This window comes from Patagioenas fasciata, chromosome W, assembly GCF_037038585.1.
Source record: "Patagioenas fasciata isolate bPatFas1 chromosome W, bPatFas1.hap1, whole genome shotgun sequence".
NCBI lineage: Eukaryota > Metazoa > Chordata > Aves > Columbiformes > Columbidae > Patagioenas > Patagioenas fasciata.
The window spans coordinates 47,071,452-47,094,100 of NC_092559.1; the positions used below are offsets into that span (position 1 = coordinate 47,071,452).

The 22,649-nt window shown below is 46.0% G+C and overlaps 1 protein-coding gene and 1 pseudogene across 1 annotated transcript; both read right to left on the reverse strand.

Moving 5' to 3' along the window:
• Positions 1-326: 326 nt before the first annotated feature.
• LOC139826321 (glial cell line-derived neurotrophic factor-like) lies at positions 327-16,961 on the reverse strand (annotated as a pseudogene).
• On the reverse strand, positions 16,855-19,986 carry LOC136114544 (uncharacterized). Its single transcript, XM_071801585.1, has 4 exons — positions 19,803-19,986; positions 18,459-19,162; positions 17,763-18,224; positions 16,855-16,987 (listed from the first exon to the last, which is right to left on the reverse strand). Exons 1-3 carry the CDS (start codon positions 19,984-19,986, stop codon positions 18,147-18,149), a joined length of 966 nt encoding a protein of 321 aa, XP_071657686.1. The 3' UTR covers positions 16,855-16,987; positions 17,763-18,146.
• Positions 19,987-22,649: the final 2,663 nt, after the last annotated feature.

Genomic DNA, 22,649 nt, shown 5'->3' on the forward strand with positions numbered 1-22,649 from the left:
AGCACTACATTTTGTGAACATAATCAGGATTTTGTTTAAAAGAAAAAAAGGTAAAGTAAGTGACTTTTTGTGTTCAAGTTAACACTTTCAATCAAAATCATGGACTGTTGTTCCCAACTTAATTGTCTCTACCTTCCAAGCACTTTCTAGTTTGGTATCTTTGAAAAGAAACATTAATAAATAGGGAGACTCATTACTGAACTGTAATAAATAACAATAACTTAAACTCAATAAATATTTTCTGCTTATTTATGTCTCTGAAGGGATGTATTGCATCAAATAGCCTCCACCCACTCAAAATGACCAAATAGAAATGTAGTGAAGCAAGTGACATTAGTCCTTTGTAAACCAAAATAAACGTTTTGTATGGGCCAGGGTTGTTATTTCTCTTACTATACTAAGAAGTACTTAAAAACTCAACTTGTTTTCATAAATAGCAAAAGAATGAAATCCTACACTCATTTTGAAGAAAAATGATATGGAAATAACCAAACTTAACCAGTAAGTGGAACTGCTTTGCTTTGTATTGATACTGGCCCTAGAGAACTTAAGCCTGGGAATTTTGTTATTTGTCCAATATCTTACTTATGAGATTAATCTTATCACAGTTTAGAAGTTATCCTAAGTGCTTAGGAACCGCCCTTCAGTGAGCAATAGTACATGTCTTTCAGTAAAGCTGAGGGTGCAGGGAATGAGTAAGGCACTCCTAAGCTACTTCTCAGCTAAGCTTTCTTGCATGGATGGGATAACTACAACACAGTGTTGTATGGCAGGGTTGTGTTTTTAAGCATGTTCCTCATGGATCCAAGTCTCACTGATGGTGGACTGTGTCAAATAGGAAAGGGAGTGTGCACACCATCCAGCCATCAGCATCTCCACCCGATCTTTTATTTATTTTCTTGTAGGACTTTAAAAGTCTCTATCCTCCTACACTGCCTCATGCCTCCTCAGGCTCCCACAACCCCTTGTTCTCTGTTCTCAGTCCTCTTTTCTCCACCCTGAGCAGATGCTTCCCCAGGAATATTGGTCCCTCTCTTTGCATCACAGTAGGAATGCAAAACTGGAGCTGCTTCCAGCGCACAGAAGTCAGATGCATCCACACCTTTTTGCAGAATGTTTTTTCAGTATGTGGGAAACCAGGTTATCGTCCAAAAAGGACAAGTCCTCATCAAAGGCTGTGGGTCTGTAACAAGCTTACCTTACTTTGTCAGTGACTAGTTTTTTCTTTCTGGTTAAATTTTTTAAAATTTTGTCATACGTGGTCTCAGCTGCATCACAAGATCCACTGTAATACCGGAAAATTAGCTCTTCTTTTGGTTTCATATCCCAAATCCAAGTCAGTCACATTTAAATGTATTTCTGTTAAGACACATCCTCATTTTTTGCCCTTTTGATTCCTCCTTCCCTTTTTGCTGGAATTCTCTATGTTTGTGGCTGCGTTTTGCCAGTTTCTCTCCTGCCTAGAAAAAATCAGAGTCTATTTATCCAATGACCTCCTCAGTCTTTTAATTGTGGCTTGAATAAAGTCCACTACCTCATCAAACTAATCTGGATAATCCTCTGGCATATTAGCTGTTTGAGAAAGAGCGAAAAGACTTTGTCATATGTTAGTTGTCATTAATGGAATTTATCCATTTGTGGCTAAAAAACGTTAGACACATGCAAGCTCCTCTGCCCATTACTTCAGAGAGCATGCCCGGGGCCCTCAGAAATCATGGAGAATTTGGAATGGATTAGATCATCATGGAAACTCATTTGGGGGAAAAGAAATATGTATGTATCTCTGCAGGTGTCTCTTGACACTTGTTAGCACTCTGGCACATCTTTTAATATTGCATGCACCCTGTCAAAATCAAGGGAAAGAAAAGCATTTCATAATGCAAATATTAGTTAATGGGTGTACGAAGCTACTGTAAAGAGGTTATACAGGCTCTTCCCAGCCATGCAGCAAAAGGACAAGGTTTCTTTAAAGCAATTTTGTGACTATGATTGTTAATTGTTGTCTTTTCACACCAGTCGTGGTTAATATTGACAAAGCCACCTCTCAATAAGGTTTTTGGGCAGGACCGAAAGAGAAATTTCCTGGGGTGCTAGGCTGAGCTATTATTCCTGGCTGAATGTTTGCCTTTTAAAATGTTTTTAGGGGATAATTATTATCAGAGCTTTTGAAAAATTTCTCATGGAACTATTTCATATCACAAGATGCTGATTAGATTGAGTAGAAATAGATCAGAATAGAAGTATTATGTAAATTTCCAATGGAAATTTAAGTAATGCATTTTCTTTTGATGAAATTAAAATATCTATTTAATTTTTCATTTGATACTCTACCAGAGATAAATTATTCAAGTAAATTAAATGTTGAAGTCAATGAAATGTTTTGATACTAGCAGAATGAACCACTTCAATTGTATGTGTTCTTCTGAAACATTCTGAGATTTCAGCTTTCCATCATGATTTTGAATAAAATCACACTTTGAAATCTTTAAACTTCTATAGACTAAATCCCACAATGTGATCTGCTTTAGAGAATACAGTGATTTAATGGAGGGTCAGGCTGTCAGGACCCCATGTGTGGGTGCCCTTAAGTTATATTATTAATGTTTGTCTCTTAAACATGGAAATAACATTGCAGTATTGAGATTTATTTTTCTCGGTCATTGTGCCAAAAATCAAGTTTTGAGGATTCACTTCCTTTGCATGAAGGCCTTCTTTCTGTACCCAACTCCTAAGTGCCTACCCACATAACAGACCAGTGTCACGCACCCAGCCCTGCACATAAGAGGGCTCCACCTCCAGAAGGACCCCTAAAAATGTCCCAGGAGATGCACACATTGGGAAAGGTGATACCTGACACAGTGCACCTGGCCAAGGGTTGGTACCTCCACTGAGCCATGAAGGCTCTCACTGGGTCATGTACTGAGATAGGAACAGCTCCTTAGGCAAAGGTTCAGTGCCACATTTCCCTAATAAGCACTATAAAAGATAGGAGCCTTGATGCCCCATGACCAGGTAGTAAATGTACCCAGTCCACACACGGTGGCACAAACACTGTTAGAAGGAGAGAAGAAGATACAAGAGTGCTTCCCATTGCCTAGTAAAGGTGCACCTTTATGTCCTCAACAGAAGCATCAAAGATGCAGGAGATGGGGACAGCAGGATGTTAACTCTGTTAATGCAAAAAACCTGCTGAAATACAGTACATCTGCATTTAAGGAGGAATATGGACCCCACTCCAAAGCAGCCACATCCTAGAAACCTCCTTCCATGATAAAATAGGGATGGATCAGAAGAATACGGTTTTCCATGGACAGCTCCAGCAAAATAGTGTAGATTGGTAAACGAGTATGCAGGTAATTTTGTACCTTCACATAATGAGGGTGACACATGGGAAGTGGGATCCTACAAGCTGTAGAGTTTGAGACTGGGAAAAGTGAATTCCACTGTGTTTTACAGGTATCCAATGCTAATGGCAACAATTTCCCAGACCACTGACTGTGAAAAGACATGATGGCTGCTACCTATACAGCTATACAGGACCTGAACAAAGCAGGACCTTGTACCAAGCCCCATAAGCCTGTGAAACCAATGGTTTCACATCCATAAATCCATGGGTCCAGATGGGATGCACCCGCAGGTGCTGAGGGAGCTGGCTGAGGTCATTGCTGGACTGCTCTCCATCATCTTTGCCAAGTCTTGGGAAATGGGAGAGGTGCCTGAGGACTGGAGGAAAGCAAATGTTACTCCAGTCTTCAAAAAAGGCAAGAAAGAGGACCCGGGTAACTACAGACCGGTCAGCCTCAACTCCATCCCTGGGAAACTGATGGAACGACTTATCCTTGGTGCCATCTCAAGGCATATCAGGGATAAGAGGGTCATTAGGGGCAGTCAACATGGCTTCACCAAAGGGAACTCGTGCTTGACCAACCTCATTGACTTTTATGAAGACATAGCAAGATGGATGGATGATGGCAGAGCGGTGGACATGGTCTACCTTGACTTGAGTAAGGCATTTGACACAATCTCCCACAGCATCCTCACAGCTAAACTGAGGAAGTGCGGTCTGGACAATCGGGTAGTGAGGTGGACTGCGAACTGGCTGAAGGGAAGAAGCCAGAGAGTCGTGGTCAGTGAGGCAGAGTCTAATTGGAGGCCTGTATCCAGTGGAGTGCCTCAAGGGTCAGTACTGGGGCCTGTATTATTCAATATATTCATCAGTGATTTGGATGAGGGAATAGAGTGTACTATCAGCAAGTTTGCTGATGACACGAAGCTGGAAGGAGTGGCTGATACGCCAGAAGGCTGTGCTGCCATCCAGCGAGACCTGGACAGGCTGGAGAGTTGGGCAGGGAAAAATTTAATGAAATATAACAAGGGAAAGTGTAGAGTCTTGCATCTGGGTAGAAAGAACCCCAGGTTCCAGTATAAGTTGGGGAATGACCTATTAGAGAGCAATGTAGGGGAAAGGGACCTGGGGGTCCTGGTGACAGCAGGATGACCATGAGCCAGCACTGTGCCCTTGTGGCCAGGAAGGTCAATGGCATCCTGGGGTGTATTAGAAGGGGGGTGGTTAGTAGGTCGAGAGAGGTTCTCCTTCCCCTCTCCTCTGCCCTGGTGAGACCACATCTGGAATATTGTGTCCAGTTCTGGGCCCCTCAGTTCAAGAAGGACAGGGAACTGCTGGAGAGAGTCCAGCGCAGAGCCACAAAGATGATTAAGAGAGTGGAGCATCTCCCTTATGAGGAAAGGCTGAGGGAGTTGGGTATCTTTAGCTTGGAGGAGACTGAGGGGTGACCTCATAAATGTTTACAAATATATAAAGGGTGAGTGTCACGAGGATGGAGTCAGGCTCTTCTCGGTGACAACCAATGATAGGACAAGGAGCAATGGGTACAAACTGGAACACAAGAGGTTCCATTTGAATTTGAGAAGAAACTTCTTGTCAGTGAGGGTGACAGAACACTGGAACAGGCTGCCCAGGGAGGTTGTGGAGTCTCATTCTCTGGAGACATTCAAGACCTGCCTGGACGCCTTCCTGTGTCACCTCATCTAGGTGTTCCTGCTCCGGCAGGGGGATTGGACTAGATGATCTTTTGAGGTCTCTTCCAATCCCTAACATTCTGTGTTTCTGTGATTCTGTGAAGTGCACCCTTCTTGCATTCCTCTGTCATTAACTCTGTAGCAGGTACCAAAATACCCACTATGAGCCATACCTCCTGGAAGGAAGTAGCTTGGATAGAGTGTCCATTGAATGCACCACCTGGCTCTGTTGCAGGACAGGCTGGTCTATCTACACCATATGAATACTGAGCAAGGTTCAGGTCAAGGCCATGGGTGGGCTACATCCCTTAAAAGCAAGAAGGGATAGATACCTTGCTAGACTCAATCGAGTAAAGACACTCCACGTGGAGCTGACACAGCCTCCATCACTGAAGAACAACTTTGGCCCTGGCACAGTGTCACGGAGGGACCCCGAAATTAGTTTTAGGTGGACAACCAGGTCCAAACCAGACTTTTATTCTGTCTGGGAAAGTCTGGCAAAACAACCAATTAGAAATGGGGTTTATACAATCAGTTAGCATTCCAGTAACATAAAATACAGGTTCAGATATCAGTTGAGGAAATTATTGGGGTACAGCAAATAAGAATAATGGAAATCCACAGTGTGCATACACGTGGCTCACGAAAAACAATGCCAGAGCCGTCCCTGACTCCAGGAAAATACACTCACTTGTCTAGTGAGGAAAAGATTCACTCGAGCGGCAAGGAATTATTAAGGAAAATACACTCGCTAGTCCAGTGAAGAATTATTAAGTTGTCACTCACCCACACGCGGAGGTGAGGCAGTCCCAGTCCTGGGAGGTTACCTTAGACAGCATTCTGGTCTAAGGGGAGGGTCTCTCGGCTGCATTTTGGCCCGCGGCTCTGAGAGGACACACACAAAGGGAATCCTCGGCGGGAACCCTGTTTTTATAGCCTTGTCAGATCTGGCTGTGGGCATTCCAGAAGCTTCTCTGCACCCCCACTCTGGCTATGGGCGCCCAGAAACTTCCTGATTTCTCGGCACCTCTCCCTTCCCCTAGCTAACTGACAGAGGTTTAAACAAAAGGAGCTATTAATTGTCCCATTGCAGAAGAGGGGGGATGTGTTAAGGGAGAGGGGAATGTGCATGCACCTTTCATATTGAAGGAAAGAGGGGGTGGGGGTGGGGTGGGGGAGAGCGCATCTGCCACACCTGAGTTAAAGTAATATAATAAAAGTCACATAAGGTATATTAAAAATTATAACATTAAATTTTTATTTTCCATTATAGCTTTTATGCATGCATTTGTGAGATTGCATAGCCACTACATCAAAAGTTCAGGTCAAACATTTAATAAATTTACCAGGATATTTCACTTAGGCACAGCTGTCTTTCAGTTCGAGAAGTTCAAACAGCAGCATTCAGACTCTTGTTGAAAGTATGATTTCAAAGTTCAAGGAGATCAATCCAGCTCATAATGACAACCATTATTTAGAAAATTCACATTCAGATCTGTGTTAGGATCAAATGGCCCTTTTTCAAAACAGTTCTGGTACTTTAATCTGGGACCTTCTTAACTAAAATATTTTAATTTCCTTTCTTTCCTCACTGTTTTTTAACTTTCCTCCAAATATATACTCACAAAGATTTTTTGCTGCTTATGTAGATGACTGTGGTATACCATTTATTCATTAATTATTTTTGTATTTAACTTGCTTTGCAGCAATGTTTTCAGGTACTAATGGTAGTGGACAAGCCCTATCCAAACACAGAATCTCCCCATCTCCTGCCACAAAGGCATACTTTGGGACACCTTGGAAGTAACCTGTTTGTGTGTGAGCTTAGTGAGGTTAAAATTACCAATGTGATGGTCAGTCTGCTTTGTAAAGTAAAAAGGTGAGAACTTGCCCAGGGTTTAGATTGCGGGGTGACAATAAAACCCTGGCAGATGTATTGTTAACCTCCTCTTCCCCCGCCTTCCGCCTTTTGCCCCTCCCTCTCCCCCCTTCCCACTAAGGACAGGCGATCGGGAGGAAAAGAAGGACAGAGAGAAGAGAGCTGGAAAAATTAAAGATGTTTTACTAATGCTACTAATAAGAATAGAGAAAATAATACAAAATATACAAAACCAATCTTGAAAGTCTCAGCAACTGCAGAGCCAGCACCCAAAGTCCTGGATTGGACCCTGCAGCCAACCAGAGCTGGATTCAGTCTCTCACTAGGCCTCAGTTTGTAGGGACGACTAGTAAGGTCCCCTCCTAATGTCGGCCATAAGCAGAAGGGATGAAAAAGGAAGAACGGACAAGATCCTCATGATCTCCCATTTTTATATGAAGTATTCACGTGAATGGAATGTTATACACAGTTGGTCAGTTTCTTGATCACCTGTTTCTCATTGCCCCTCTTGCGAGATGTCCATCCATGCTTACCAATAAGTTTGCATTCCATTGCTATGTTTACCAAAACATGTATCTGGTTCTCCAGGAAAATGCAGCTAATATGAAGGTTTTAGCTGACAGGCAAATTCACTAAAAGAGAAACTTGTTTTTTAATAAAACCAGGACAGAACTGTGGTGGGGATAGAACATTTATTTTATTAAAAATGAAATACTTTTCATGAGAAACAAAGCCTATCATGCAGGCATCAAAGCAAAGGCAGGTGTTAAAACTAGTTATACTGAAAAGTTTACAGGATTTAAACAATTAAAATATCACCTCTCTGAGGCATAACTTTGCTTTCAAGCCTTGCATGAAAATCTGGGGGGCTACGAGTGAAATGGAAACCAGTAAGTTGTGTCCATTAGTAAACAGAGTAACAAACACACTACGGTCAGCTCATCATTAAATGTTTAATACAGTTCTGGTTCACTGCCTCCCTGCCTTGCCAGCTCCCAGGAAACACTGTATCCTCCCCTCCAACTCAGAGAGCCCTTGGAAATGGAGCCTCTCACTGGTGTCTCTTGTCTCTCAAGGCAAAGTGCTAAGTAACCTGGAGGATGACTCCAGGGCAACTCACAGGGTTAACCTACCTGGTGTGCTTGTTCCTAAAGGAGCAGCCAAGTTTTGTGTTTGTAGCTCACTAGCTAACCCTGCTGCTTGCCATGTGTTGGTCATAATGGCAAATCTGCCAATTTTCACACTACCATTCTTGGCAGTGCTTCCCCTTGCATCCTTTGCCTGCTTTCTCGCAGGTATGAAATACTGTTTCCTACCATGAGAAGAAAGGGGAGATACAATAGGACCATCATAATTGCTGACAGTTGGGGAATGACCTGTTAACAGTGTCCTGGTTTTGTTAAAAACAAGACCGGTTCTCTTTTAGTGATTTTTGTTTCAGCTAAGTTCTTCTAGGTGGCTGTACTTTTCTGAGTTTTAGCCTGCATATTTTTCCTAGGATGCTGTACTCAGTGCTGATAAGAGACCAACGGAATGCTGAAGAAGCTCATGTTTAGATTTATTACTATCGTAGCTAAGAAAGATACATAAGTTTTCCCACATTCCGTTGTGAGAGGGGCATGTTTGAGGAGGGGTGCATGGAACAGGTGACTAGAACTGACCAACTGAGGATCAACGGAAGTATTCCATCCCATAATCGTCATACCCCCTATATAAGAGGGTGATCACGAGGGTCACTCTCTCTTCAACCATGGCTGGCATCTAGAGAGGACCCTGTCTGTCTGCCTGTGATCTACAGGCCTCAGGCCCTGCATCCCTGCAACCAGGTTCCCATTTGCTGTGAAGTCCCGCCCATGACTTCCGGGGGCCTGAGCTGCATCTGCTGGAGCCACGCCAGCTCCGCACACCCAGCTGCGCTGCCGCTGGAGTGACGCCAACTCCACATCGAGCACTTGAGATTGGTTTTGTATATTTTGTATATATATTCTCTATTTGTTAGTAGCATTAGTAAAATCCTTTAAAACTTTCCAACTTGAAGTCTCTCTTCCTTTCCCCTTATCTTTCTTATCATCTTTCTGATCTAAAGGAAGGGGTGGTGGGAGGTAAAGGGGATAACAGGAAGCGTCTGCCACGATTTATTGCCGCCTTGCCTTAAACCTTGACACAGAAGGAAAAAGCAAGGTCAAGTGAATTGGGTGAAGGAAACTGCCTTGCAAGATGACATGTCCACAAGAATTTCTTGTTCTTTTTCTGGTCCAGGCAGGAGTTGTTCACAAGATCCTGCCTGACTTCAGGCTTGCACCCAGGACTGGATCCCTCCTCTGGCCCCTGGGCAAAGGTGTATATCATCTGGCAGTCAAGCAGCAAAGTAGCAGCAAGAGGATGTGGTCTTGCCTCTGATTCAGAGCTTTGTAAAAACATCTCTGAAGCACTGAGGAGCAGACAGCTTTTCAGCGATCACTCTTGAGGTTTTGTGACAGCTCCTGCCATAGCCTGTCTGCACTAGGACCTTATTGCAGGGGACTGTGTGGGTACTCAAGCACCCACAAGGCAGTCTCTGCATCTAAAGAAGTTATAGCATAAACAGTGTAAAAGGGGGAAAAAGTGGCAGTGCCCTGCCTGAAGACACTGATTAAACAGGAGCCAAACCTTGGTGAAGCACATACCTGCCTTGTTGCCCACCATGTCTCCTCACTAAGGCCTTGTACCCCTTCAAATCCATGCTGAATAAATCTCCAGCTTCCAGTAAAACCTGGGTTTATGCTTCATATTTGGTTCTGTCCAATCCCCACAAGAGGCTGAAATGATTATGTATGACTGGGACCTTGTGATGGATGCACTCGACCCCCCTCCCCACCCCGCTCAGCCAAACCAGCAGCAGTTTGGTCCAGGCTCCAGAGGAGGGAAGGGTCTGAGCCACAGCCAGGCCAAGAACCCCTTCCAGGAGACCTACAAGGAAGTAGAATGGTACATTGAATGCTGGTAACTTGTGGGCGCAGGGAGTCTCGTGCATACTTTTCCTACTGTATGCAATTTGACTACGAGTCAACCACTTTATTCTATAAATATGATAGCCTGGATGAGCTCACTTTGAGCTATTCCTGCTAAATAAGTGAGCTGTATGGCAATGGTTTTACTGCTCACAGGTCAGTGGATGAGCCCAATTCAAGTTCAATATTAATCATTTGGCTTAAGTAGATGCATACTAAATGTAATTAATTATTTAGAGATATAAGGTTGTATGATTTTCAATATACTCTTTGCTTCATGTTACTTAGTAAGCTGGATTTGCTAAAATTTTAGGCTGTAAAGCTCTGCTCATATTTACCAAAAGCAACTACAAACTATACTGAACACTTACAAGGCCTATTTTGCACTTTGCTGAGAAGAAAGGATTTATTCAGACAAAACAGTATCTGCAAGGTTATGGACCATAAACAATGTCTACAGCTGAACAAAACAAAGGCCCACGTGGAATCTGAGAAAAAAGATCCAATGAGAAGCAAGAAGACCTAAAAGTAAAATATTACTATTGGACTGAATCATTATATGAATGGTCTGTAAAGATATAAAAGTCTGTAGTTTTCTATGCTCAGGGGACCTCCGCGCAGGTACCCAGCTTGAGCCAGCCCTTCTGCTATTCTACTCCATTAAATTTTTTATTTTCTGAGAATTTTGTCTCCTGAAAGTCTGCTCTGCATACAGTTATCAGGCCTCGCCTGAAAGTTTGCTGATGGAGTTCTAAAATACAGACTCTGGAGTGAACAGTTATTAGGGAGAGAAGAATCCCGACGGTTTGCACTGCAACGGATACAGATACCTGAAGAGAAGGTAAGCAGCATTTGACTTGGGATATTTCCCTCATGCAGTAAATAATAGAGTGAACCCACCACTGAACTCTTTTAAGTTGCACTTCTCTTTAAGAAATCTAAACATTGTTCTGTAGCAAGCAGAACCCCAAATTACTCCCCCGCAACAGACCTGAACCCTGTGACCTCTACTAGCAAGAAGGCATGCAGCCAGCTAACAGGCACGGTACTGAAACCTTAACAAAGGAAATACTGTTGGTAATAAAAAGAAATTCTCTTTAGCGTTTCTGACACAGAAGTGATCCAGCCCAGCCCTCACACAACATCAGAAAACCCCCATATCAGTCATCCAACCCCACTTTAGTGTCAGCTCACTGAATGAGAACAGCGTAACGGAAATAACAGCAGTGTCACTACAACAACAGCTCAACCCTACTCCAATCAAGCAACTGTTCCTGAGCTGCCTGTGCTCTTATGCTGCATCTCCCATTGGGTTTTAGGAATGTCCCCAAGAAACAAACACAGGCAGTAAAGAAGCAGGAAGGGACCCTATCCCTGTCTCTTCCCTGAAGCAGTAGAGTTGTCCAGGCAAAACCATGGCTGATGCTCCTACTGTGACACTCTCTGCTTCTTATCAGATTTTGATCTGACCTATAAATAATATGCGTTCTTTTACTGTCACCTTTCATTAACTGTGTTTCAACTTGTTTACAATAGGAACAATATGAAAAGTTTTAATATTGCAGTTAGGAAAATGTTCTTATTATAATAATCAGTCCCTCACTCTAGGACAGGTACTACGTGCTCCACTGCAGGAGGTCTCATGCTGGAATGTGTGGACCACGACCTGTTAGATGGCATTGGCAGCTGCTCAGAGGCAGCCAGGCTCCAAAGAACTCTACCCCCTTCCCAGCCAATACGCTGGATTCATACTTCCCTGTCAGAAATTTCCTGCGAGTGTCATAAAATATGGCTTTATTCCTGAAAAAGAATGCTGATATTTGAAACGTCTTACATAATTAATTTTCTGTCCTTCATCTTAAAAACAGACATAGTCTAATGTATATTTTGTGTCTTAATGCTTATCTTTCTCTAATAAAACTTTTTTATTCTGTTTTCTTCTCTTTGTAATTAGGACTGGATTTCTAAGAATCATTGAAATCTTTCCTTTGGTTCCCTTTACCAAATATTACTCGATAAGAAAGTACAGCTGTTTTTGTCAAAAATGACAAATGTGCAGTGTCCATTCTACCAGCGTTAGATGTTTGATGATCCTAAACATGATTATGTTGCAATATTTAGTATTCCTCATTTATTACTTGCCATTAACTTATTACCTCAAAAGTATGAGACTCCTCAGAAAGTGTAGTTATATGGGGTTTTGCCTATGTACTACAAGTTTTAAGTCGCAGTTGCTTGGTAGCGTGCATAATTACACAACTGAATTCTTCAGCCTTCCAAGTAAGGTTTCACAGTTTGTCATCTGTAGACTCTGAACATGGGGATTTCTAAAATACATTCAAGATGCCTATGAAAGATGACTAAGAAAAGCATATGCAGGTATGTTATCTAGCAACTCACATCTGCAAAACATCTAAAAGGATCTACACATCCACTGGGAAAATGTTGTGGTCCTTAAATTGAAAAGGAGCAGACTTAAAACTTTAAACAAAGGATAACTGTTAAAATGAGAATAAAACCATACTCTCTTGCATTTCAGCCCTTTTTTCCTTAAGTCTCAGAACACCCTTCACAGGAATATATTCAGTAGCTATACCTAAGACTGCAGAGAAATCAGCTTCTAGGGCTAAATGCATCTGGATTTTACCCAGGTGTGTCCTGTTCTTTCCTTTTTTTTAGAATTTTGCCCATAAAAAGAGGCAACTTCGCATGCTTAAGATTTCTAAAAGCCTAGATAACCTGGGTGTGTCCATGCAAACAAACTTTACTACATATATATGCTGGCCCAGGGACATATGCACACTCAGTCTGACACTGACTGGATGCACCGGCTCTACTGGATACATGCAGATCAAATGACACAGTGTGGCACCTGCATGGTGTGGCAGATACCTCTCTGATGCATTGGATTTACTATGCATGGGCAGATTATCTCTGTAGTTTCTGGGCGTCAGACTAAAGTGCACATGCGACACCCTAAGTCTGTTCAGCAGGAAAGCCTGAACAGAAACATGAGAGTTCTGGTTCGTAACACTAAGTGTGCCTAATAAATGCTGTAGGGAAGGGAATGCATTCATTTGGAAATATAATTTAATACTATTTTTGCCTTAAAGACTCCTACAATATCACTGTTTATTCTAGATACCTTCCATATTAGTTGATAATGTTGCAGTTAAATGCAGTAACTTAACATTAAATATCCCTTTAGCAGGGGTATGAAGAATGTTTAACAGTGTAATAATGCACTCATAATACAGCATGTTATGGTATAACATTCCAAAGGAGCTCTAACAACAAATGACCATCCAGTAGCCATAGAATAACTCAGTTGTTATAATGCAAAGAAACATCTTTTCCTTCTATTAAGAGGGAAAAGCCTATAGTGAAATTTTTCATTTAATTCTACATGCATACCACTAATTCTTACTAAAGATGCCCACTTGATCAAGACACTATATATCATATCCTGGATCTTAGGATACTCAAGTCCTCACATATATGTTGATTATGGTCATACAGTAGCAAGCAGTTACAAAATGTGTTCAGTGGGAACTGCATATAAGTAAAACCAAGTGTTTGGCTCCTTCTGCACTGTCATGCTTCTGAAGCTGCTGACTTAGTTTTTAGCTTATAGTAGTTTGGTTTATATTTGTTCTGTTCACAGTTGCTATTTAAACTAATTGCGTCCTTCCCCCAGCAGACTGTAGCATGACAGAAAGGGCTTTCTAACTTTACAAATGCTACAACTACTCCTCTTCATGTGAAATAAGCTATCCCATGAACACTGATGCCTAAAATGCCTACAAACATTGGATTAATCTCAAATGCACTGCATTTATGGAGGTTACTCTCACTCCTGCATCCAGTCAAGTAAAATTGCAGAAGACTGCAATTGCCATCATCCTCTGCAATCTCTAATTACTGCCCTGAACAGCAAAGGCTAGCACATTATACCTGATAAGTCTGGGAGGTTAGAACCTTGCCTGTAGGTTAGAATGAAGGAAGGTTTCAAGCTAATCTGAAAGAGATGGGGCAGCATCAGGTGACCTCAGAGCACTTTGCAGAGAAAACAGTCCCATCAAATGAGAACACAAAAAGGTGTAGAGGGCCTGAGAAAACAGATCTGTGTTCCAGCAAGGTGTTTGGCCATCCCTAGGAGCGGGACACGATCTCACAACCCTACTAATCCCTGCTGCTGGTGGTGTGTGGGAGACCTGACCTCCCTGGAGTAAGAGCAATACACACTTCAGAGCGCAACTGCTACTCCCCACCCAGACTGTGTGGGGACCACTTTAGGGGAGAGCAGCACACTCCTCTTTGAATGCACACAGCACCCAGTCCTGCTTAGCGCCCACACACTGCACTATGCAGATGAGCCGATGTAGGTGATGATGGCATTCCCACTGCTTTGTGAGCTGTTTCCTGCAAAGACACTCAATGAAGTAGCTGACCAGCAGTATTCACAGAGATATTGATACATGGCAGGTCCACCAGCAGACGATCTGGGGAACTGCAAGCATGCCTGCATGCTTGTGGCATACTGCACTCTGCTTGTAAGAGGAGAGGGAAGTCTATGTGGTGTAGACCTGACTCCACTTGTGTATATCATTCTACATCTTTCGTGTGCTGAAGGGTATGTGCCACCAAATGGTAAGGAGAGAGAAACAAATATGTCAAAGACACTGACAGTGGTGACTTGAACAAAGTGCTGCCATGCTGGGAAGGAAGCGATGTGCCCGGACAGGCTCTCCAGAGACCACATACTTTTAAATCAACTAAAACCAGTGTAAAAGTGGATCAAAGTATTTCACTGTTTTTTTACAGCTGCCTTTCTACATGTCTCCCCTGACTCATCTGACTTGGTAATGTAGCAGAGAGAAGAGTTTCTGACTTTTGGGCACAAGTGCTGTGTAAACCACTTCTGTGTAAAGGTCATAGGAATGCCCTGGATTTTCCCTGATTTCTGCTGTAAAGAACAGCACTGTTAACTTTCTCCTTGTAGCCAGACCCATCTATTTGTGATCTGCATGGTTAAGAGATCAAGACCAAACTATCAGTCCTTTCTGAAATTACTATCCTGGGCAATAATCTGCAACTCAGCTCTGCTTGGCAAAGCCTACGTCTGTATCCTGGAAACAGAGATTTCTGGAAGAGGCTGTCTATTGATACTACCATAGCTCAGGTAAAACACAGGTCACCTTTTTTTTCCCACTTCTTCTTTACCCAATCCACAGAAAAAATAAGGAGGAAACAATGAGAAGTTTTGTACACTAGGAACAGACAAGACTGCTACTGCTAACTGCTGAGGAGAAATCAACTCACCAGGAACCACATTCCCAGAAGTAAGTTTCAAGATAAAAGTAGGACCATACACATACTCCCACCCTGGAAGATCAGAGCATTAATGGTCTCCCATCCACACTGTTTCCCGCCTAATGCTCTTCTTGCCATCAACGCTGCAGCAAGCCTGTGCAGAAGGGACTGGCACAGCAGCCTGAAAAGCTGATCGCTGCCTCTTGTAGGACAGCTCAGTGCCCTGGTACCTTCCCCACCATGCAGCTCACCATGGAGAAGATCATCATGTTTGTCAGCCCCGCAGCCCTGGCAGGCTGGAGCCCTGGGAGGAAGTGCTTTTCGCTGACCTATCTATGTGGAGGGGATGAAAGGACATCAGGGTCTCCAAACGGCAGGAGATGGGGCTGAGATGGGGAGGAGGCAGCAGCCTGGGAAAGATTCCAGCAGGGGCAAAGCACAAGCAAGAAAAGGAAATAAAGAAGACTAAATGGAGAAGGACATAGATGTGTGTGTGGGGGGACACATGGAAGACGAGATGGGTGTTAGAGAGGGGATGCAAAGTGGAGTCATGGCAGATGATTCCTTGCACAGTGCCTCCACACTGCATTAGTCTGGCTGCTCCCAGAGAAACCAGAGTGAGGCTGCCTGTGGCTGGAGCTGCAGCAGGTACAAGGAAAGGACATTCCTCCAGATAAGGAGATAAAAATGAATCCCATCCTGCAACAAGCTAAACAGAGAGGGCTGAGCAAGGGCAAAGGGAGCAACCTCTGAGCTGTGTCTGTGCTTTTGCTAAGTGAATATCTCCACAATTCATGAGTATTTTGCCACTTCTTACTGAGCCATACTCTCACTTTTAAAAGCCACCGGTGTTAGCATAACACTCACATACTGCTGTGAAAATCCTGTATCTGCTATTGTAGGAGACCTATTATTATCTGTCATTTGTACTGTAAACTGTCTTACTGTGAGCTGGTTCATGAGGATTGCTCTGCATCAAGCTCCTAACCCTGCCACTGCTACTTTTCTGAAAATTTACACACAGACACACTAATTTCGGGATCAGGATCCAAGGCGGATTTAATGAAACTCATCAGTGCTCCAGGATGTATACAGTGCCTCCCACCATGGAGCCCAATCTCCATCAGGACTTGCTTCTGCTACAGACAGTGAATAATTGCATTGTCAGGTCCAAGCATGGGGAGGAGCTTAAAGTGGTGGGGAAGGAGTTTCAGTGCCTGCACTGGGAGGTATAGGTACCTGAGCATCCTCCCAGCTCCTTTGCATACAGCTAACTTTCTCATCTCTCTGGGTTTTTCAACCAAAGGGATCTTATCAGGGAAGGTAGGGCTGGAGATGGGGAGGAAGGGGGGCATTTCCACTATAGTCGCCAACCCCAGGCTTTGGAGGATGACTTGGTTTGGAGATGCTGGAGCCAGACCAGAACCACTGACCCTGCCTGGGGGAGAACTGTGGGCAGAAAGGGGGGGGGGGCAAGTGAGGGGGCCCTTTCCTCACTCTGAAGCCTGGGCAAAGGGGAACAGGTTTAGCAAGACAGACAGAGGTGGCCACGAAGGGAAATGTTTCTTACAGTCACTGTGCACAGCATAGGGAGGCAACAGGCTGATGAGGGAGAGATCTTCAGGCTCCTCTACCACTGAAGAGGGCCCCTTGGGAGGCATCTTACTGGTGAGCAGGGGTGAAGTGAAGACCGTGTTGACCAGCACCGTGCAGACAGCCACAACATTCCATAACTGCATCTTAGATCTCCTTCCAACATGGGCCCCTGGAAGAGAGGAGAGGCAGGGTTAACTCCTAGTTGCTGTGCTCCTCCAGTCCTGGGATGTGGGGCTGCACAGCTTTGCCATACTACAGGCAAACCTTCCTTTCCCTTTCTCTTTCCCTCTCCTCTCATTTTCCTTTTCCCTTTCCTCCTTCCTTTTCCCTTTCCTTTCCCCTTCCCAGTAATTTCTTTCCTTTTTCTCTTTTCCTCTTTTTCCTTTCCTTTCCTTTCCTTTCCTTTATTTCATTTTTCTCTTTTCCTTTTTTCCTTTTCTTTCATTTTTATCTCTTTTTCTTTCTTCTTTCCTTTTCACTTCCCTTTTCCACTTTCCTTTCCCTATCCTCTTCCTTTCCTCTTTCCCTTTCTTATTTCCATTTTCCCTTTCTTCTTCCCATTTCCCTTCCCCTTCTGTTTCCATATTTCCATTTTCCCTTTCCTTTTCCCATTTCCTCTTTGAAAGGAAAGGGAAATGGAAACATTTTCCTTTCATTTTCCTTTTCCTTCTTGTTTCCCTCTTTCTTGTTTATCTCTCTTCATTTCTTTCTCTCCTCTTATTTTTCTTCCTTTTCCCTTTTCCCTTCTCCTTTCCCTCTTTTCTTCTCTTTTTTTCCTTCTCTTCTCACATTTTCTCTCTTCTCGCTTTCCTGTCACTCTGCCTGCAGTCAGCCACGGCACGCACCCGGATGACCGCCACCCGGGGATGACAGCTGCCCCCGGCCTGATTCAACGCGGTCCGGAAGGGCTCGGGGCGCTGGTGCCGCCCGGGGCCCGCCAGTACCTCCGGCCTGGTGCGCACTTTCTCCGCCGGCCGCTGCCTTCGCACTTCCCCGGGCCGAGGATCTGCCGGGTCTCCCATTCCGCCGCGGTCCTCGCCTCGCCCTCACCTCTGAGCTGGTCTCGTCGGACCCGAGATGGATATTAACGCCGGGGAGCCGAGCGGCCGGATGGACGATACATGTGGGCCAGGTCGAGGTCCGACCGCCGAGACTTTGCGCGGGGACGAGGCGTGGGGATGAGGGGGAACAAGGTCGCAAGTCTTGATGGAGGCAGAGAGGAGTCGCCAGCACAAGACCCGGCGGCCTCCGTCGCCGTCTCGGGTGCTGTGGCCGCGACAGGAGCGGCGCTGCGGAGGTCTTCTCTCGCTTCGTCCCCGGAGACGCGCTCAGCGGGAGCGGCCCGAGCCGTGGGGAGCGCCGCTTGGCAGCAGGAGCTGGCTCTGGGTGCTGCTCTTGGGACCTTGCTTGGAAATTCGAGAAAGACACTCCATCAAAAACTGCGGGGAGTCAGATGAAGACATCAGGGCTTCTGTAACGCCAGCTGGTCTAGTACCGTGGGGAGCCGCGCCACTGCTCGGACATGCGCACAACAGAGGGAAGAAAAAAAAAAAGGCAACAAAAAAACACCACTACCACCACGAAAAAGCATCACCCCAGCCGAGGAGGAGAAAAAAACTAACCAAACCACCCTCCCTCACCTTGCTGGGAGAATCAGAGGCCGGTGCTGGGATTTGTAGAGCCGGTAGCAGCAGCAGCGAGGCTTCCTCCTCCAGATCGGGGGTCTCGTCGCGGTGAAAGCTTAGATCCAAGAGGGGAGCGTGGCGGGAGCAGCGGGAAGCCGGGTCAGAGCCGTGGAGAGCCCGCTTCGGCTGCCTCGTCTGGGCTTGCGCGCGCCCGGTTCCCCGGGCACCGCCGGGTCTCGGCGGGCGGGGGCGCGGGGCTGGGCGAGGCGCGGGGGGCGCCGCAGCCGCGGGCGGAGGGGGGCGCGGAGCTGGATGCGCGGATATGGGGGCTTTTCCAGAGCGACTCGGCGCCGCAGATGGATTTATAGGTCCCTTTGGCAGTGACACGCCCTCCGCTGATTCGTTTTCAGAGCCAAACACACGCTGACCCACTGCACCGGACCCCGCGGAGCCTCCAAATATCTCCCGACTGAAGTCAGCGGCCCGACATAGCGTGCGCTGCGCAGAAGCGGGCACAGCGCAGCGGCACCCGCTGGCCCCGCGGTGGCTGGGCCCGGCAGAGGTAATCCAACACTGCGTCGCGGTGGCAGCGGCGGCGAATCCCTTCCCAGCATCACTCCTCTGCGCTCTCACTGCGGCAACCGCCGTCTCTGGCCGCGACGGGCCGCCCGCCGCTGCGGACAGACGGACGCACGACAGCGGGAAGGCCGACTCCGTCCCTCATCGGCCGCAGGTGTCATCGGAGCGGCAGCTACGTTGCACAACCCAACCCCTGCGCGCCCTGCGGAGAGGGCGGTGGTTTGACTCGTTGGAGGCCACTGCAAAGTCGCTGTAAACAGTCTCATCTTTCAGCCCTACGCCGTGTATTTATGACTCACCCAGTTCTCCGGAAGTATGAGGTCCTCATGTCGCCGGTGCTATGAAATTAACGCGTCGCAGCCTGGGCGGGCGGCTGGGGAGCGCGCAGGGCTTTTGCGATGGCAAATAAATCGCTCTGTCCACTCTGGGCTGTTTTATTATGATGATTATTATTATTTATATTTTTCTTGTGGGGTGCTGGGCTCTGGGGTGGAACAGCGAAGCCCTCAGGAAACCAGCTCGCTCCCAGAGCGCGCCGCGCCAGTACGGAGCAGAGCACGGGAGCTCACCACCGTGGGGGGCGGAGGGAACCGCGCTGAGCATGGCTGGCCTGGGCCGGCGGCAGCGCTGTCCCGAAAAATTGTAACCTGGCTGCGGATTTCTTGCAATATTCCCCCACGGGTGTGTGTATGTGTGTGGTTATGGTTGTACATTCACACGTGTGCACACCTGCTCGTCCCTCTCTCCTGAGAAAGGCAAGCAGCCCCCGGGCAGCCCTGCCGGTAACCGCTGCCCGGTCCCGCTCCCCGCCCCCGCGGGGAGTCACGGCTGCTGCTGGGGGCTTTGGCAGCTCGGTGAGTGGGAGCCACGCTGGGGCCGTCTCTGCCGGCTCGTCCCGCCTGGGCAACGCCAGTGGCACCGGGGGCTGTCTTTCCCCAACTCCGTCTCTCCTCGTTTGCCGCATACCGCCTCTATTCCCCTCCCCTCTGCCACATTCCCATGTGTATGTCCCGGCCAGCCCAGGTCCTGCAGGGAGACGATGCAGGAGGCAGGTAGGACCAGCTCCCATTGCCTGCCCGGGACTTTCTGCACATTGGGCACCAAAAAGGACTGTGGTGGATTGCACTTGGCTGGATGCCAGGTGCCCACCAAGCCACTCTATCACTCCACCGCCTCAGATGGACAGGGAAGAAAAAATATAAGATAAGGCTCGATGGTCACAATAAAGACAGGGAGATTACTCACCAATTACCGTGACGGGCAAAACAGACTCAACTCGGAGAAATTAATTTAATTTATTACCAAGCAAGTCAGAGTAGGATAATGAAAAATAAAACCAAATCTTAAAACACCTTCCCCCCATCCCTCCCTTCTACCCAGGCTCAGCTTCACTCCTGGTTTTGTCTACCTCCTCCCCTGGAGTGGTGCAGGGGGATGGGAATGGAGGTTGCTGTCAGTTCATCATAGTCTCTGCCACTCCTTCCTCTTCATACTTTTCCCCTGCTCCAGCATGGGAGACAGTCCTCCACAAACTTCTCCAACGTGAGTCCTTCCCACAGGCTGCAGTTCTTCACGAACCGCTCCAGAATGGGTCCTTTCCATGGGGTGCAGTCCTTCAGGAACCGACTGCTCCAGCATGGGTCCTCCACAGGGTCACAAGTCCTGCCAGCAAACCTGCTCCAGCATGGGCTTCTCTCTCCATGGGGTCACAGGTCCTGCCAGGAACCTGCTCCAGCATGGACTTTCCACAGTGTCACAGCTTTCTTCAGGTGCATCCACGTGCTCCAGTGTGGGGTTCTCCATGTGTTGCAGGTGGATATCTTTTCCACCATAGAACAACATGGGCTGCAGGGAGTAAGCCTGCCTCACCATGGTCTTCACCACAGGCTGCAGGGGAATCTCTGCTCCAGTGCCTGGAGCACCTCCTCCCTCTCCTTCTTCACTGAACTTGGTGTCTGCAGAGTTGTTTCTGTCACATATTCTCACTCCTCTCTCCTGCTACAGTTGCTGTTATGCAGCGACTTTCCCCCCCTTCTTAAATATGTTATCACAGAGGTACTACCACTGTTGCAGATTGTCTCAGCCTTGGCCTGCAGCAAGTCCATCTTGGAGATGGCTGGCATTGGCTCTATTGGACAATTTCTCACAGAAGCCACCCCTGTAGCCCCCTTGCTACCAGAACCTTGCCATGCAAACCCAATACAGTGCCATATGCATGAAGTGCTGCATGCACAAAAAGCCACTCCCAGGCTGTACAGAGCAGGTAGAAAGATTAGAGGAATGGCTGCAATGTGGTGCTTCTCTTAAGGGTCAGGGACTGAGACACATTGAAATGAATGTCTTGGTTACCTTGTTAATATGCAGTGAGATGGATTTCTAGTATTTTAACTAAAAGACCATTAACTAAATCTTTACTGCACATATTGAACAGAATGACCTCAATGCATTATTCCTTTGCATGGGTTTTGTCAGTGCAAAGCCACTAATTTTCTTAAAATAACATCAGGTTCATCACCATCATGAAGACAAGACAGAGACTGTGTAACTGTAATACTACAGGAGTTTATTTTTTCTTGCTATTAAAAGCTGCTGAAAGCCCAGTTTTTAATGTATGCATTATTTAGCTCATGTGTTGCTTTTCCATGTGAGAGACAGAACCTGACACATCAATGTGATGTTCACGGAGTTCACTTTATTGTCAGACCGGGCTAACTTTATACCAAAGCTGCCCTGTCCACGCGCCTTGCAACAATGTGATTGGTTACAACACGCGCTATACAGTAACATGATAGGCTGCATGCACTGTCCACACGCTCTGCACGTGTGTGTCCGGCGATTGCTCATTCATCGTTACCTTCTTATGGAGTTTCTTTTGTTTCTTTTGTCTCTGGCTTCACCTCTCAGCCAGGCTGGCGACAACCCCATCCCCCTGGGCCGGGGGGGCTCTGCCACTACATCTCCCCCTCTTTCATTTAATATGTTAAAAATACACCGTATCATGCTTTGAAGACAGTGCGAAACACCAGGTAAGAACATTAAGGCTAACACAATTACAGTTAACAAGAACAGACCTGTTTTCAATATTCCTTTTAAACAAACAAGGCATCCAACCCCAAAAACGCAACATCTTCTGTTATTTTCATGTTCTGCAAATCTTTTATCTTTTTACCTTTTAAGTTCAAACAACACATACCATCAAACTCTTCATAACTGTGACCATGGCCAATAATAAAAAATTTAATCACTGCTCTGTTTTTACAAAGTGGTATTCTCAACATTGGCTACATCCGTTGCTAAAAGCGATAACACCTCTGAGGTTAAGGGTCATCATCACTGCAATCAGTTTCTTCTTTGTTAGCTAGCCAAGGTCTCACCCACTTTGCTGGGATCCACGAATTTTTATGGTTACCTGTAGAAACACAAGCATATCCCCTTCCCCAGGTTATTAATGACATAGGACCTTCCCATTGTTGTGTTATCAGATTAAACACACTAACCTTCGGTACATTTTCGGAAAAATCTTTGATGGCGGGAGGTTTAAAAGCGGCTGAAACTCGAGACTAGCATTCAGTCAGCTGATTGGAGCCAGCGCAGCGAGAGCCAGAGCCGGCGAGGTTCAGCCGACCA

Coding starts and splice junctions, on each gene's coding strand:
- LOC136114544 (XM_071801585.1), bottom strand. CDS start 19,986: ATGCGGCAAACGAGGAGAGACGGAGTTGGGGAAAGACAGCCCCCGGTG. Junction 19,163..19,802: donor GGACCGGGCAGCGGTTACCG/GCAGGGCTGCCC, acceptor GCGGCCGATGAG/GGACGGAGTCGGCCTTCCCG. Junction 18,225..18,458: donor CCTCTGATTCTCCCAGCAAG/GTGAGGGAGGGT, acceptor CGAATTTCCAAG/CAAGGTCCCAAGAGCAGCAC.